The sequence below is a fragment of the Neomonachus schauinslandi genome, chromosome 9 (assembly GCF_002201575.2).
Source record: "Neomonachus schauinslandi chromosome 9, ASM220157v2, whole genome shotgun sequence".
In the NCBI taxonomy this organism is placed as follows: Eukaryota; Metazoa; Chordata; class Mammalia; order Carnivora; family Phocidae; genus Neomonachus; species Neomonachus schauinslandi.
Genome location: NC_058411.1, coordinates 103,317,336 through 103,334,770, shown reverse-complemented (window position 1 = coordinate 103,334,770; position 17,435 = coordinate 103,317,336). Strand labels below are relative to the sequence as shown.

The 17,435-nt window shown below is 51.3% G+C and overlaps 1 protein-coding gene across 1 annotated transcript; it reads left to right on the top strand.

Annotated features, from left to right (window-relative positions):
* The first annotated feature begins 8,472 nt into the window (after positions 1-8,472).
* PIF1 (PIF1 5'-to-3' DNA helicase) lies at positions 8,473-16,181 on the top strand. The gene is made up of 13 exons (XM_021693987.1): positions 8,473-8,497; positions 9,195-9,772; positions 10,569-10,701; positions 10,788-10,913; positions 11,017-11,170; positions 11,262-11,376; positions 11,452-11,558; positions 12,921-13,060; positions 13,646-13,752; positions 14,443-14,530; positions 14,893-15,038; positions 15,657-15,851; positions 16,063-16,181. The coding sequence occupies exons 2-13, from the start codon at positions 9,215-9,217 to the stop codon at positions 16,120-16,122; spliced, it is 1,929 nt and encodes a 642-aa protein (XP_021549662.1). The 5' UTR covers positions 8,473-8,497; positions 9,195-9,214; the 3' UTR covers positions 16,123-16,181.
* Positions 16,182-17,435: the final 1,254 nt, after the last annotated feature.

Below are 17,435 nucleotides of genomic sequence, written 5' to 3'. Positions count from 1 at the left end.
ACCCCATGGTTTTAGTCCCTCAATATGGTTTATACTGGTTTACTCCCTCTCCAGAGCTGGGCACCTCATGCCTGAGGACTCAGAAGATCCTGTATCTGGAAACTGAGATTCCACCTGCAGGAGACCAGAGACCCTGGGGAATTCATGTTGTTGCACAAAAGAGCTCATGGTTGGGGTGGGGTAAGGTCAGTTTTCACATCCAGCGAGCTCCGTCACTTTTGGGAGTGAGCCACTGACAGCCACTTTGGCATCAGTTTCCCCATCCCAGCCCATGCTGGCCTCTAGTTGTTGCCTCCACACCAGTGTATTCATTCAACCCAAATATTTTATTCGCCTTAATTGTTTGTCAGTCCTTACACTAATGGCTGGAAGATAATGGCCCGGTCCTCTATCAGGAGAGAAAGACATGTAAACAGATGAGAAACCCATATGTTAAAAGTGAGGGTAAATGTATATGGGAAGAGCACCAAACCGGGACAAAGGGGCAAGATGGGCATTCTAGGGAGAGGGGAGAGCACAGCCGTGGCAAAGAGGCATGAAACAGTATAGTGTGCATGTGTAGGGCAGCCAGGCTGAGAAGCAGACAGCTCAGCGTAGAAAGGGCCTTGAGGGCTGTGTTGAGAGGACTGTATTTTAACCTCAGAGCAAGGGGAAGTCATTGAAAGTTTCTGGCTATGGAAGTGATGGAGTCTGTTTTGCAGGTACACCATTTTATCAACACAAAACTTATTGAGGGCCTTTGAAGTGGGGTGCTTTCCAATACTTCATCCTGGCATTTATTCACTCAAAAGAATTTAGGGAGCCTCTGTCCTTGTTCACTGTACTAAGCTCCTCACATGTACCTCATTTAATCTTCACGAAAGTGGATAATGACCCATGAGATAGATACAATTGTTATCTTCATTGAACAGATCTTGACTCCAAGGCTTAGACCTGTTTCAGGTCCCTTGACTGGTGAGTGGTGGTGCAAGGATTCAAACCTCGCCTGACTGCAGAGTCTGTGCTCTCTACTAAGTGTTTTGGCAGCCTTGTATGACCAGCCCACACAGATCTGGGCCCTGCCTTGGAGGGCCGCAGAGCCAGTAAGAGGGCAGACAAGTCCTTAGAAGGGCTCTGAAAGAGTACACAGTGTGTGGTGGGAGCTGCTTCCCAGAGGAAGGGCTGGAGTGACTGAGTGTAGGCTCCCTGCTCAGTGGGGAGTTGGCTTCTCCCTCTCCCCCTGCTTGTGCTCTCTCTCTCACTTGCTCACTCTCTCTCTCTCAAATAAATAAAGTCTTAAAAAAAAAGACAGCGGGGAGGAGAGGTTGGGGGAAAGTGGTTAAAAGGTACAAACTTCCAGTTATAGGGTAAATAAGTACTAGGGTGACTATAGTTAGTACCGCTGTTATGGTATATACAGAAGATATTAGGAGAGTAGATCCTAAGAGTTCTCATCACAAGGAGAAATTTGTTTTCTTTTGTTTTTAATGGGTCTATATGAGATGGTGGATGTTAACTAAACCTACTGTGGTAATCATTTCACAATATATGTAAATATATGGATATTTCAGCTGAGACCTGAAAGATGAGACAGAGACAGCCACAAAAAGAGTGAGGTGGAAGGTATTTCTTCTTTTTTTCTCTCAAACCAATATTTTTATTATTTTTTTAAGGTTTTATTTATTTATTTGACAGAGAGAGCGAGCACAGGCAGGGGGAGCGGCAGAGGGAGAAGACGCAGACTCCCCGCTGAGCAGGGAGCCTGACGCAGGGCTCCATCCCAGGACCCTGGGATCATGACCTGAGCTGAAGGCAGATGCTCAATGGACTGAGCCACCCAGGCGCCCCTGTTTTTTGGTTTTTTTTTTTTTAGATTTTATTTATTTATTTGACAGAGAGACACAGAGAGAGAGGGAACATAAGCAGGAGGAGTGGGAGAGGGAGAAGCAGGCTCCCCATTGAGCAGGGAGCCCGATGCGGGGCTCGATCCCAGGACCCTGGGATCATGACCTGAGCCGAAAGCAGACGCTTAACGACTGAGCCACCCAAGCGCCCCCCCCCCCCGTTTTTTTTTAAAGTAAACTCTACCCCCAACTTCTGGCTTGAACTCACCACTCCGAGATCAAGTGATGTATGCTCTCCAGACTGAGCCAACCAGGCACCCTGGAGGAAGGTATTTCATGCAGAGGAAGAAAACTAGTGCAAAGACCTGGGCATAGGGATGGGCTCTGGGTGTACAAGGAGCACCAAGGAGGCCAGTGTGACAGAGACATAGTGAGTAAGAGAAGAAAGTGGTAGACTTGAGTTCACAGTGGAAGGAAGGGAGGGAGTTGGTCTCAGGCTGTGGTAAGGACTATGGATTTTATTCTAAGAGGAATTGCCTAGAGAGGCATCAAGGGCTTAAAAGTAGCAAAATGTGTTTATATGTTTGAAAACATCCCATCTGCGGCTATTTGGAGAAAGGATTGAATTGTAGGGGATTAGAGTGGAAGCCAGGAAGCCAGTGACATCAGGAGACTTCCTGCTATAATCCAGGGAGAGGAGACAGGCTGCTAGCTCTAGGTTGTGGGATGGGGATGGAGGGAATGATCCAAAATGGCAGAAACAATAGGTTTCGATAGTAGATTTGATGTGGTAAGTAAAGAAGGAATCAAGAATATGATGTAGGTTTTTTGGGGTGCCTGGGTGGCTCAATTGGCTAAGTGTCTGCCTTTGGCTTGGGTCCTGATCTCAGGATCCTGGGATCGTGCCCCATGTTGGGCTCCCTGCTCGGTGGGGAGCCTGCTTCTCCCTCTCCCGCTCCTCCTGCTTGTGCTCTCTCTGTCAAATAAATAAATCTTTAAAAAAAAAAAAAAAGGAATATGATGTGGCTTTTTAACCTGAGCTAAAAATGGTGGTGCATTTACTGAGATGAAGACAGGAGAAAAACAGGTTTATATGGTGTTGGAGAAGGAGATTAAAACCTGTTCCGGAGAAAGTGGGTTTGACATGCCTGCTAGGTATCTGTGTGGTGATATCAGGACAAATGGAGACAGAGTTGGAGTTCAGGGGAGAAAGGCAGGCTAGAGATACAATATTGGGAATCAGCATGCAGCTGATAATCAAGCTATGGTATTGGAAAAGATAGGAGAAAAAGAAAAAAAGAGAAAGTCCTCCCACATTGAGAGGTCTCGGTGGGGAAAAGGGACTAGCAAAGAAGACCTATATGGAGCAGTGAATAAGTACGAAGAAACAAGGGAAGTGTGTTGTGGAAAGAGAAGAGAGGATTTCAAGGAGGGAGGGTCACCTGTACCAGAGGTTTAATAAAATGAGTGTTCGCTACCTGGTGATGAATCAATGCCAGGTGAAGAAGTGCTCTGGAAGCTGGAAGACCCTTTCAGCATCTCTCCAAGACTGTCCCTGTAAGTTAGGGCTGTAAGGGCTCTTTTATTTTTTCTTAAAGATTCTATTTATTTATTAGAGAGAAAGCTAGCACGAGAGAGAGCACGAGCAGGGGGAGGAGCAGAGGGAAAGGTAAAAACAGACTCCCCATTGAGCAGGAAGCCTGACCCTGGGCTGGCTCGATCCTGAGACTCCAGGATCATGACCTGAGCAGAAGGTAGATGCTTAAGCGACAGAGCCACTCAGGCACCCCTGTAAAGGCTCTTTTAAATATCAAATGAGATTACAGACGAAAACGCATTTTGTAAACCGCCCAGTCCTGTGCTATTAATGTCAATGTTGATTTTTATTAATGAGGCGATTATAATTGAGACCACCGGTGAAAGAGAGCACATGACTTATGGAAAGAGTTCTCGAGGAAGAAACTTCATAATGACGAAAACTCGTTCCTCCTGAGAGCTTGCGTTAAAACCAGGCTTGGGGTTAGGTGAGAGATCCAGGAGCAGTGCTGAGCTTTTCTAATTGACCCTGCCCTGGCAGCACTGAGCAGAACACTGAGGATGGCAGACAGCCCAAAGCCGGAAAGGAGGAAGTCCGGCCCCAGACGTGAAATCCCTCTGGCTCCGCCTCCCTCCTCCACGGACCAATCAGGACCCAACTAACTGGACCGCGGCGCTGGGACGGGGAAGAGGGCGGAGCCTGAGGACCGTTACTCAACTGCTAAGCCGGTATCGTTATTCGTTCTATTCCTTTCACTACAAGGACTCATTGTTGCTACTCCTACAAACCACCACTTTGGCAAAATCTCTGGTAGTTTCATATAAAACTAAATGTACACCTATTCAATGATCCAGCAATTTTTTTTAAAGATTTATTTGAGAGAGAGCTCAGGGGTGAGGGGCAGAGGGAGAGGAAGAGAGAAATTTAAGCAGACTCGTGGGGCATGGAGCGAGACTTAGGGCTCCATCCCACTACCCTGAGATCACGACCTGGGTGGGAACCAAGAGTCAGAGGCTTAGTAGACTATGCCACCACTGAAGACCCAGTAATTTCTCACTGTGGTATCTATTTCTTAAAAAATAAAGCATAAATCCATAGAAAGTCCAGATATCCATCAATAGGAAAATGGATAAACTAGTATATTCATACGATAGACTACTATTCAGCAATAAAAAGGAACCAACTACTGATAAAGCAACATGGATGAATCCCCAAATCATTATGCTCAGTGAAAGAAACCTGTACACACAAGAATACATATTGTATAATTCCATTTATAAGAAATTTTAAAACAAACTAAATCTATGGTGAAAACAAAATCAGAGCAGAGTTGCCTAAGGATTGAGGATGGGGATTGACTAGGTAGGAAGTAACTTGAGGGAACTTTCTAGGTGATGATAATGTTCTTAGAACTTTGTGCAATGAAGGAAATATCCTAAATCTGTGTTGTCCAATACGGTAGCTTCTAGCCACATGTGGCTATTGAGCATTTGAAGTATGGCCAGTGGGATTCAAAAACTGAATTTTAAATTTCATTTAATTTTAATTAATTTGAATTTAAAATTAGCCACATGTGACTAGTGGCTACCATATTTGACAGCAGAGTTTATATCCTGATAAGGGCTTGGGCTGCACTGATATTTGCATTTGTCAAAACTCTTCTCATGCTAAGCCTAAGAGTTGTACATTTCACCATATGTAAAGTTTACGTTAAAAAGATAAGCATAAAAAAGAAAAGATAAGCATAGGGTTGCCTGGGTGGCTCAGTCAGTTAGCATCTGACTTCGGCTTGGGTCATGATCTCAGGGTCCTGGGATGGAGGCCCACATAGGGCTCCTCACTCACCAGGGAATCTGCTTATCCCTCTCCCTCTGCCCCTCCCCCCACTCATGCCCTCTCTCTCTCAAATAAATAAAATATTTCTTAGATAGATAGATAAAGCATAGGGGTACCTGGCTGACTCGGTCGGTAGAGCATGCAACTCTTGATCTCAGGGTCATGAGTTCAGGCCCCACGTTGGGCATGGAGCCTACTTCAGGAAGAAAAAAAGCATAAACTAGTTAATGCTATGCATGTTGAAGTGTTTAGACGGGAAATATCCTGTTGTCTGCAACTTTAAAATGCATAACGGATTCATGAATGTTGAGATGGACAGATGACTAGACATGTGATAAATACAACAAAATATTAATTGTAGAAACTTGGTGGGGGGTATATGGGTGTTCACTGTAAAATTCTTTCAACCTTTCTGTATATGTTGAAATATTTTCAGAATAAAATGTTGGGGTCACCAAGGGCTGAGAGGAGAAAGGAGTGGGGAGTTATTGTCTAATGGGTACAAACTGTGATGATGAAAATTTTCTGGAAATAGTGGTGATGGTTATGCAACATTTGAAAGTACTTCATGGCAATGAGTTGTACACTTAAAAATAGTTAAAATGGTAAATTTTATATATATTGTACTTTTTTTTTTTTAGCTCGAAAGTCACAAGAAAAACAATGTTGGGGAAAAATCCATGTGGAAGTGTCTGTGCCTTCTCTAGAGGCAGTCTGGTGTACTGCAGAGAGGAAAAGGGGAAGGGAGCAGGCTGTTGGTGAGTGTGCCGGGCCCATTATAAGCAAAGAGTAATGGGAAGAGACAACAGAGGCTTTGGAAACAGACCTGGGTTCATAATCCCAGCTCTTTGACTTTCTGGCTGTGTGATTGTCCTGGTTTCTTAGTGCTATTGCTGCTCTAACAAATTACCACAAATATAGTGGCTTAAAACAACACAAATTTATTATCTTGAGTTCTGGAGGTCTGACATGTGTCCCACTGGGCCAGAATCAAGAGCTGTGTTCCTTCTATAGACTCTAATGGGCAGGAACCCACTTCCTTGCCTTTTCCAGCTTCCAGAAGCCTCTTGTATTCTATGGCTTGATTCATGGCCCTTTTCTTCATCATCGAAGCCAGCAGTAACATCTTCAAATCTTTCTCTGTTTCTCACATACATCTGTGCTTTTTTTTTTTTTAACCCATTAGAATTGCTGTGTGTGTTTTTTTAAAGATTTTTTAAAAATTTATTTATTTGAAAGAGAGAGAGAGAGAAACAGCATGAGAGGGAAGAGGGTCAGAGGGAGAAGCAGGCTCCCCACTGAGCCGGGAGCCCGATGTGGGACTCGATCCCAGGACCCTGGGATCATGACCTGAGCCGAAAGCAGTCGCTTAACCAACTGAGCCACTCAGGCACCCCCCTTTTTTTTAAGATTTTATTTATTTATTTGGCAGAGAGAGGGCAGGAGAGCAGCAGAGGGAGAGGGAGAAACAGGCCCCCTGTGGAGCAGGGAGCCGGATGCGGGGCGTGATCCCAGGACACTGGGATCATGACCCAAGCCGAAGGCATACGCTTAACCAACTGAACCACCCAGGCAACCCACATCTGTGATTCTTGATCACATCTCCTTCTCTGGCTCTTCTGCCTCACTTTCCTTTATAAGAACCCTTGTGATTCCATTGGGCCCACCCAACCAATCCAGATAATCTTTCCCCCTTGAGATCCTTAATTTCTCACATCTGCAAAATCACTTTTGCCGTGCAAGGTAACATATTCATAAATTCTGGGGATTAGAATAGGAACATCTTAGGGGGACCATCATTCTGCCTGCCACAGTGATGTTGAAAATTTCCCTATGCCACTGGGTACTCATATGTCAAGACAGCACCGAAGAGGAACGATATTTCTCCTGATTTTTTTCCTAACAGTTTTACTGTGGTATAATCCACATACCATACAATTTATCCATTTAAAGCAAACAATTCAGTGGTTTTTAACATAGTCGCAGAACTATACAATCATCACATTTTTATCTCTCACCATTTTTCTATATGAGAAAACAAAGGCTTGAGACATTAAGGAAACTGGCCTAGAGTAACCTCTAACTGGCAGGGCTGGGGCACTGCAGTGGCTGTCAGGAGCTGAGATTCCAGTCCAGGCCTGGATTCCCTTCATGAAGTTAGACTAGTTACCGGGGAGAAATGTGGTGCAGAAAACAGCAGATGCTCACACCAGGTTAGACTTGGGCTCAAGGCTTTGTTTTGCTATCTGCAAGGTATGTGACTTTTGGTAAAATCTATTGGAGCCTTGGTTTCCTCATTTGAAAAATGAGGGCAATCCAATAAATGAGGAGGCTGACTCACCTATAAGATCCCTTCCAGCTATGTAATTCCAAGCTTCAATGAGGGGGGAGAAAAGATAATTAAAAATAAATTCTCTGAGGGCGCCTGGGTGGCTCAGTTGGTTAGGCGACTGCCTTCGGCTCGCGTCATGATCCTGGAGTGCCGGAATCGAGTCCCGCATCGGGCTCCCTGCTCAGCGGGGAGTCTGCTTCTCTCTCTCTCTCTCATTCTCTCTCTCAAATAAATAAATAAATAAATAAATAAAATAAATTCTCCGAGCATCCAGTGCAACAAAAGGGATACGAATTCCCTGAAAACAGAGGCTCACATGCTTCCTTTGTACTCTCTGAGTACGTGGCACAGGTCTTGGAATTCCTCACCGAAGGGCCTCAGCCCGCTGGGAGACAAATGCGTAAAATGACCCTTACAGAGGCAGAGAAGGGTGGAAAGAGGAGCGGGGGGGGGGGGGGGGGGCGGTTACGCAAGGGGAGCTGCAGGCCTTGGGGTAGTCGGCCCAGGAGTGGGCAACCGCCAAGTGAAGGTAAACACGGTTGGAAGGATCAGAGGCCCCTCTTTCCAAAGGCCAAGTTGAGCCGCAGTGAGGGCTCGAGCCGAGAAAAAGTGTGTTGGAGGCATGGTTCTAAAAACCAATCTTCAAGCCGCATTGGGTGACACATCACCACGCGTTGCCGAGCTCCGCCCCTTCCCACCTCGCCCACTGGTGCACGAGATTTGGTATGCTTTTCCACCACATTAAGACTCCTTTCACCGCCGCGCGATTAGTACCGCCCAAGCTCGGCGAGTTTGAACCCAACGAAAGACACGCCCGTTGTCACGCCCCTGTCTCTGATTGGCTGGAGAATTTAAAGATCCGGCCGGTTATAGGGTGATTTTCTACTTCTAGTATTTGAAAGTTCGTACTGCTCGAGGTTCACTAGCTGGCCGTCTCTGTTCAGCGTGTTCGTCCGAGTGCCGGTGCAAGTGAGTGTCCACGCGACCCCAGAGGTGGGAGACAGAGAGTCTGCTTTTTCAAAGGGTCTCTGCCGGGAGGGTGCAGACGAGTGGGTCAGACGGAGGAAACATAGATTCCCGAGCCCCAGGGTCCCCGGCGATTTCCCTAGCCAAATATTCTCCACCCAGTGCCCATCTTGGAGATGGGGAAGAGTCAGGGCTCGGGAATCACACTAACCCTGACTCCTACCAGTCGTTGTAACCTCTCCCAGTCTGTTTCCACTTCTGTACACGGGTAATAGTGAGATTGACCTGGCAGCGTATAAACCACTGGACGTATCTGGAAGACAGAAGGTCCCCTGCTCATCTCTCCATTTGAGCTTCCCCTGCTTCCTTGGGAGAGGACTCTGAGGATTCCCTTGCCTGCCCTGGGCGTCTTGGAATCAGCCTCCGTTTTTTGTTCAGGAGCCTGCTTCCGCGGCTCTGGTCGGACAGCTGAGGGTCCCCATTCCTGGGTGCATTTGACGCTGCCCATCCACCGCTCTGGAAATTACCGTGTAGGAGAGTAAGGTCTACGTGAATTTCGGTTGGTCCCAGGTCCCTTTTGTCGTCTGCGTGACCTCTTTTTGTTCCTAGTGACGGCCTCCGTGACCCTATGTGGTCTTGACCGGGCTCCCGATTAGGTCCACTGAGTCCTCGTGACCCCTGCGCTCCGGGCTTTTTGCAGATCTGCCGGAGGCGGTGGCGATGCTGTCGGGCACCCAGGCAGCGCCGGCGGAATTGGAGGACGTGGAGCTGCGGTGCCGCGTGTCTGTGGAGGAGTTGAGCCCGGGCGGGCAGCCGCGAAAGCGCCAGGCCTTACGCACGGCGGAGCTGAGCCTGGGGCGGAATGAGCGCCGCGAGCTGCTGCTGCGGCTGCAGGCGCCTGGGCCCGCGGGCCGGCCGCGCTGCTTCCCTCTGCGGGCCGCGCGCCTCTTCACGCGCTTCGCGGCGGCCGGACGCAGCACGCTGCGGCTCCCCAGCGACGGCGTTCCCGGGGCGGGCGCTGTGCAGCTGCTGCTCTCCGACTGCCCCCCGGACCGCCTGCGACGCTTCCTGCGCACGCTGCGCCTCAAGCTGGCCGCGGCCCCCGGGCCGGGGCCGGCCTCCGCCCGCGCGCAGCTGCTTGGCCCGCGGCCCCGCGACTTCGTCACCATCAGCCCCGTGCAGCCCGAGGAGCTGCGCCGCGCGGTGGCCACCCGGGTCTCGCGCGCCACGCCCGTGAAGCGGCCGGTGGAACCCCGGGAGGGAGCCGAGCCCAGCACTGTGAGGACAGGAAAGGGGGGACGCCTCAGGGAGTGGGTGTGCCCCTGAGATGGAAGAGACCCAGGAGGCCCAAGTTTAGGGGGTTGCTGGTTAGCTCAGAGGAGATGCCCACTGGACATCTGAGTGTGACAGGGATGTGGGAAATTGTGCAGTGTTTCTCCAGAGTGCAATCCCTGAGTAAGCTAGAATAGGAAGAGGGCCCACTTCACGGTAAAAGGGAAAGTAGAGAAGGTGACTTCAGAAGAAAAAGTAGGAGGCTGTTGGGCCTGGAGAAGGAGAGGAGCTTTTGGAGAGAAGAAGTGACCAGCAGTGTCAGGGGCAGCCAACAGGTCTGAGCAGTTGGGGGGGACAAAGTCTGGAAGGTCTGACAGTGTTTATGAACTGGGGCAGGTGGATCACAGACCACAGGGGTTTGAGACTCAGCTGGGGAGAAGATGGAGATGGAGCCAGGCAGGGTTTTGCTGTGAGACAGGCAGGTTTGTGCCAGGAAGAGTAGTGAGAAGGAAGGACCTGTGAGAGAACCAGGAGATTTAGAGAAACCAGGGGAGGGAGCTGAGGGAGGATCCAGACCCACATAGTGCAGTCACCAGGGCACCAGGGATCAGTGGAAACCCAGCCTTGAGCCCTTCCTTCCTCAAGGACAGACCTGGCCCGGAGTAGTTACTGGTAAGATCTCCAGGGGAACCAAAGCTGCCCATGGGCTTCAAGGAGTGAAACCAGCAGAGAAACAAAGGGCTACCAGGCCTAGCATGGCACCCAGGCTAGGAAGCCCTGAGACAGTCCTGTCCCCCCACAGGAAGCCCCAAGGTGGCCCTTGCCTGTGAAGAGGCTGAGCTTGCCCCCCACCAAACCACAGCTTTCTAAGGAACAGGCTGCGGTGCTGAGGGTTGTCCTGAAAGGCCAGAGCATCTTCTTCACTGGGAGTGCAGGTAGTGGGGGGGCAGCGTGGGGGGTGGGGGAACGGTGATGGGGTAGGATGGAGGAGCAGGTGACCCTGACTTTACGCTCTGCCCAGGGACAGGGAAGTCTTATCTGCTGAAGCGGATCCTGGGCTCACTGCCTCCCACAGGTACTGTGGCTACTGCCAGCACTGGGGTGGCAGCCTGCCACATCGGGGGGACCACCCTCCATGCCTTTGCAGGTAAGTGGGGACCTCTAGGGCTTGAGCTGGAAGCCAGCCAGGCCTGTGAGATGGAAGAGGGGGTCAGTGGCTAGGGTCTTAGGCTGAGTAGTGTCACTCACAGGCATCGGCTCAGGCCAGGCTTCCCTGGCGCAGTGTGTGGCCCTGGCCCAGCGGCCAGCTGTGCGCCAGGGCTGGCTGAACTGCCAGCGGCTAGTCATCGATGAGATCTCCATGGTGGAGGCGGACCTGTTTGACAAGCTGGAAGCGGTGGCCAGGTCAGTATATGCAGTAAGGGCTGGGTTCTGGTGGTTTTCCATATGGAACCTGGCCACCCCAGCTGCTAAAGTACCCCGTGCTCCTCTCCAGAGCTGTCCGGCAGCAGGACAAGCCATTTGGAGGGATCCAGCTCATCATCTGTGGGGACTTCCTGCAGCTGCCGCCTGTAACCAAGGGTTCTCAGCCCCCGAAGTTCTGCTTTCAGGTATCACTCACCCTCTGGCCCTGCCCCCCACAGGTGTCTGCTCTTCTCCCTGAAACCCCACCCTGCCCCCACCAGGCCAAGAGCTGGAGAAGGTGTGTCCCAGTGACCCTGGAGCTGACCGAGGTGTGGAGGCAGGCCGACCAGATCTTCATCTCTCTGCTGCAGGCTGTCAGGCTGGGAAGGTGGGCCCCCGTGAACAGAGAAGGGGGGAAAATCCTTCATGGCCCATAGAAGATGGTCATTCTCTGAGCACTGGGACCCTGCCTCCTCCAAGGTTGGGTCCGCATCACCCAGCACAGGCCCTGGCACAGACCAGATGTCAGGGAAGTATGGACACGTGGATACATGAGAAGAAATCAGAGATGTTAACACTCCTATTTCACAGATGCAGAAACAGGGGGTTCAAAGAGGTGAAGTGACTTGCCCCAAGTTCCAGCCAGTAAGTGACTGGGCTGGGATTTGAACCTGGCCTGACTCTAAAACCCAAGTTCCTCCCACTCTTAGAGAGCCAAGTGGGGTCACTTGGTGAGGGAGAGAGGTTGCAGGCACGATCCCACCCCAGCTAGGACAAAAGGTTGAAATGCCAGGATGACTCATGTGCAAGCAGGCAGGAGGCCAGGAAGGCAGAAGACATGGGCCAGAGCTGGGCCTTGAAAACCAGCTTGGGACAGGATCGGCGGAGGAGGTGGTGGTAGTGAGGGGCTTTCTATGCTTAGGGACCCCTGTCACAGACATATGAGGCAGGTAGGAAGGTACGTCGCACACACCAGCATCTGTGGGGAACAAGAGGAAGATTGAGTGGCAGAGCAGAGAGAGATGCAGGTCTTAAGTTATTTCCCCTTCTCCCATGTGATTTGCTGTTGCACCCAGGCTTCTCCATGTGGAGGAAGCCTTGAGATAGAAACACAGGCTAGGGGCGCCTAGCTGGCTCAGTCGGAGAAGCCTTGATCAAGCGGGTCTTGATCTTGGGGCCGGAAGTTTGAGCCCCACATTGGGTGTAGAGATTACTTAAAAAAAATATCATTGAACATTATATCAAAAAACTCATGATGTACTATACATTGGCTAATTGAATTTAAATAAACAAACAAACTTTAAAAAGAAAGAAAAAGAAACACAGGCTAGATTTTTGCTCCCAAGGCAGCAAGCCAGAGGCTATAAGATTGTAGCCTGGAGGCCAATCTGATTATAGGCTACCCGTATGACAGGGTATCAACATCAGTGCCTTGTCCAGGCCCTCTGAACCTCTAGCCTGTGCTCACTCATCATATCCGACTTCCTCAGGAGCACTGGGATGGGAGGGTGGCTGGCTCCTACCTGGGGGCAGTCACAGGGAAGGGTGCCTGCTCATGATCATTCCCCATGTCTGGGGTCCGAGTGGGGAAAGGCAAGTTGGCCAGCCTGGGGGCCAGCACATTTTGCCCTGGTGCCCCTTTCTAATCCCCAAGTCTGACCCATGGCCTACTGCTTGGGCCATATCAGCCAGGTGCCCCACCTTACCTGGTGTTCAGGTGGGCTCTGCCCTGACAGCCCAGCCCCTACAGGTGCTCAGATGAAGTGACCCGCCAGCTCCAGGCCACAGCCTCCCACAAGGTGGAGCGAGATGGGATTGTAGCCACAAGGCTCTGCACTCACCAGGATGACGTGGCCCTCACCAACAGGAGGCGACTGCAGGAACTGCCAGGTGAGCAGGGAGCCAGGGCTGGTCAAAACCAGCTGGGAGGGGCCATCAGGCAGGTATGGGTCCCCCACCCCCACCCAACAGCCTGGGCCCTTGGGGCCATTTGGATATTTAGGCCCCCACCTCTCTGGCCATAAAGGCCCTTACATTTGCAGATGTAACTGTAACTTGAGAGGCATGATCTTGAACAGGTCAAGGTCACTGAGCCAGTAAATACTGGAAGTAAGACTTGAACCCAGGGGTGCCTGGGTGGCTCAGTTGTTAAGTGTCTGCCTTCGGCTCAGGTCACGATCCCAGAGTCGTGGGATCGAGCCCTACATCGGGCTCCCAGCTCAGTAGGAAGCCTGCTTCTCTCTCTCCCACTCCCCCTGTTTGTGTCCCCTCTCGCTGTGTCTCTCTGTCAAATAAATAAATAAAATCTTTAAAAAAAAAAAAAAAAGACTTGAACCCAGGCCCCTGATTCCAAAGCCCCAGCTTGCCTGAGCTGTCCCCACTACTGCCTTCTACACCCTGGTCTAATACATGGTTTTGGAAACTGAGTCACAAGTCAGTGACTTGTAATCTGTTTGCCCAACTCTTTTTTCCTAGGTGAGGTACACAGCTTTAAAGCCATGGACAGTGACCCTGAGCAAGCCCGGATCCTGGATGCCCAGTGTCCCGTTAGCCAGATCCTTCAACTCAAGCTGGGGGCCCAGGTGAGTGGGAAGCAGAGCCAAGACCTGGGGGGCCTGGGCTTCCCCAGTCCTTGCCCTTGGGCCCAGGCAGCTCCATAGCCAGAGGGCCCAGCTGTGACCCCAGTGAACTCCCTCCCTCCTGCTCCCACCTACCTTCCTATCTTCAGCCTCCCACTGCCCTCTTCTTGCTAGGCCTGGGGCACCAGCAACAATGCTTTGGACAAGCCCCTTTCCCTTGCTGAAGCTCAGTTTCCACGTCTGTGTTGTGTGAGAGAGCCCTGCTTCTTCCCATGATGTTGGGGTGGGCCAAATGGGAGACTTCCCTCAGGTTCTGAAAGGCACTTGAGGGCTGGGAGAGGGGTGACAGGACCTGGAGCTATCCCTCACGATTTTGGCCCATACACATACCCCGTAACAGACATGATCATTTTCAGAACCCTGTCATGTCCATTACCTTATTGCTCCTTACCCCCTCCTGAGGCAAACAGCAAATGTCATTCCCCTTTGACACTAGGGGCAACTGAGACTGGGGAAAATAAAGCAGCTTGCCACAGGGGTCACAGTCAGCCAGTGACAGAGTTAAGGATTAGGATTCAGTGCCTCTCCAGGAGTGCCCCCAGCCTCCTGGAACTGCCCCCAGCGACTGCTGGAGCTGAGGCCAGGTGTTGGAATGGGCTGCTCTCCGTGCCTCAAGTTCACTTTCCCTTGCAGGTGATGTTGGTGAAGAACTTAGCAGTGTCCCGGGGCCTAGTGAATGGCGCCCGGGGGGTGGTCGTTGGGTTCGAGACAGAGGGAAGAGGTAAATGATGGGAGATCAGTCCTACTGCTTGGGTTTGCAGCAGGCCCTGGGGTATGTGTGAGGAGGCGGCTAGGATGGGTGGCTCAGTCGTTAAGCGTCTGCCTTCGGCTCAGGTCATGATCCCGGGATCCTGGGATCGAGCCCCACGTTGGGCTCCCTGCTTGGCGGGAAGCCTGCTTCTCCTTCTCCCACTCCCCCTGCTTGTGTTCCTTCTCTGGCTGTGTCTCTCTCTGTCAAATAAATAAATAAAATCAAAAAAAAAAAAAAAAAAAAGAAGGCTAGGATGGAGGGGTAGGGCCTGCTCCTCACCTCTGAGCCCTGAAGCAGGGCCAAAAGGTGGGACTTCTCCACTCCTCCCTCAGGGCTGCCCCAGGTACGGTTCCTCTGCGGAGTCACCGAGGTCATCCGTGCTGACCGCTGGACGGTGCAGGCCACTGGGGGCCAACTCCTCAGCCGGCAGCAGCTGCCCCTCCAGCTGGCCTGGGCAATATCCATCCACAAGAGCCAGGTAAGCAGCAAGTGTGGGGGACAGGGCAAGGCAGACGGGGGACAGGATAGGCCTGGGGCATATTGAAGGGGGTTCTTAAAGGCTTTGTGAAGGTTGAGCTTGCCCTGGATGGAAAGTTCCAGACCAGTGGTAGAATTAGCCTTTCTTTTGCGCATTTCCCATCCTGCTTCCTCTCCCTTTCCCAGACACATACTCTTCCCTCTGTCATCTCCTTTCCTGCCATTTCTTAAGCCACTACCAGATGTTAAATTTAATGTGATAATCAGTCCTGTTTTACAGAAGGGGAAACCAAAGCTCAGAGTGGTTAAGTAAAGTTGTCCAAGGTCACATAGAGAGTGAGAGACAGAGCCAGGATTCATTTCCATGCCTGTCTGACCCAGGCCTGAACTCTTTCCTTTCACCCCCCCATCCCTCTATTCTAATCCTCAATTTATGTCTCCTGGACCTCCTCCTACTCAGACACCCAGTTGTTGTCAATCTGTCTCTCTGCCTTGAGAATCTCTGTACTGGCTGAAGAGATCCAGGGGCAGTCGCTGGGCCAGTGTAGGTGAGGTCAGGCTCTTGCGCATAGGGATTGCAGGCTGAGCTGGCTCTAGCTCTGTCCCTCCATTCCCTCAGGGCATGTCCCTGGACTGCGTGGAGATCTCTCTGGGCCGTGTGTTTGCCAGTGGCCAGGCCTATGTGGCCCTTTCCCGGGCCCGCAGCCTGCAGGGCCTGCGTGTGCTGGACTTTGATCCCATGGTGGTTCGCTGTGATCCCCGTGTGCTGAGCTTCTATGCCGCCCTGCAGAGGGGCAGGGGCCTCCTCAGCCTGGTAAGAGGGAGTCCCCTGATGGTGGGTCATATGGCGTGGGAAGCCTGGGAGCTACGACAGAGGGAAGGCCAAGGGACTGTGGGATAGGGGTGGCAGAGCCTCTTCTGGCTCTGTTGGGAGCAAGGGCAAGAGGAAGGAGATGCTGGCCCCTAGGCTGTTGCCCCAGGGGACAGCATGAGTCCTTGACTGGGTTTCTCTGTCTCTGATCCAGAAGTCTCCAAATGATGATGAGGCAGCCTCAGACCAGGAGAATGAGGACCCAAACCTTTGAGCCTCAAAGAGAAGACAAATGGTGGTCTCCCCTTCTTCCTCCTCCCTAGTGGGCCAAGGCCCCTGGAGACAACTGGGGGAGGATAGCCAGTGTCTCTTTCTGCATTCTTTAGGGCTCTCAGCCTCCTGGCAGGGTACAAGGGAGAGCACTTTCTACCCATTTGCCAGCTGTGCCTCAGTTTCTCCCTTTGCCCTGGGTGAGCTGCTTCCAGGGACAGGAGTAACCCTTTCTGGGCCAGTTGGGAAAGGGCCTATGGTGGCACCTGGTGTTTTGGAACAAAGCTATCTGTGAGGGCTGGCCCAGGGCCACACGGTTGTGAATGCTGCTCTCTTTGGGCTGCAGAGGGGAGAGGCAGTGAAGACAGGTACTTCAGGAGCAGGAACAGGCTATAGGAGCCCTGGACTGGGAGACTCCGGCCAAGTACAGAGCCCAAACAGAGAAGGGACCCTGGGGTTCTTGTCACAGCTAGGACCAGGCTAGCACAGGCTAGGACAAACCCCCTCCTGAGCCTAACCTGAGAACACACAATGCAAACCATGTGCCTGTATCTTAAGCTCCTTTTTTGGAGAAGAAATAGTATCTAGGGGTATTGAGATGGATGTTCTCAGATTATATTTATTTAGGACAAATAAACTTGTGAATTGTGTGAGGACTGTGAGTTGAGTCTTCTGCTCTCTTTAAGAAGGCATCCCTGCCTGGGGTACGGGCTACACCTGTGGCCAGGGCCCTCTCCCCATGGGTGCACACAGAGGTGCTTACATCACGACACCCTTACGTGAGCTTTTGTTAGGATTACTGGTTATTTGGAAAGCTGAGTTACCCAAGATTGGTGACTCCTAATGAAATGACAAGGTGAATCACTGTTGCCCAGGGGTCAGACAAGGACACAGGAGTGAATTCACATGGCAGGAAATGGGCCTGTCACAACATCTGAATGCTGGGATCTTGGTCGCAACTTTCTCACTTTGTGCCTTGCTGGCTGGGGCTCTAGCTTGAACGTTGTGAAGGGGAAGGGATCATCAACAAACTAGCTTCAGATGGGGAGCCTGGGTGGCTCAGTTGGTTAAGCGTCTGCCTTCAGCTCAGGTCATGACCCAGGGTCCTGGGATCGAGTCTTGCATCAGGCTCCCTGTTCAGCGGGGAGTCTGCTTCTCCCGCTCCCCCTGCTTGTGCTCTCTCTCTCTCTGTCTAATAAATAAAATCTTTTTTATAAAGATTTTATTTATTAGACAGAGAGAGAGAGAGAGAGAGAGACACAGCGAGAGCGGGAACACAAGCAGGGGGAGCGGGAGAGGGAGAAGCAGGCTTCCCGC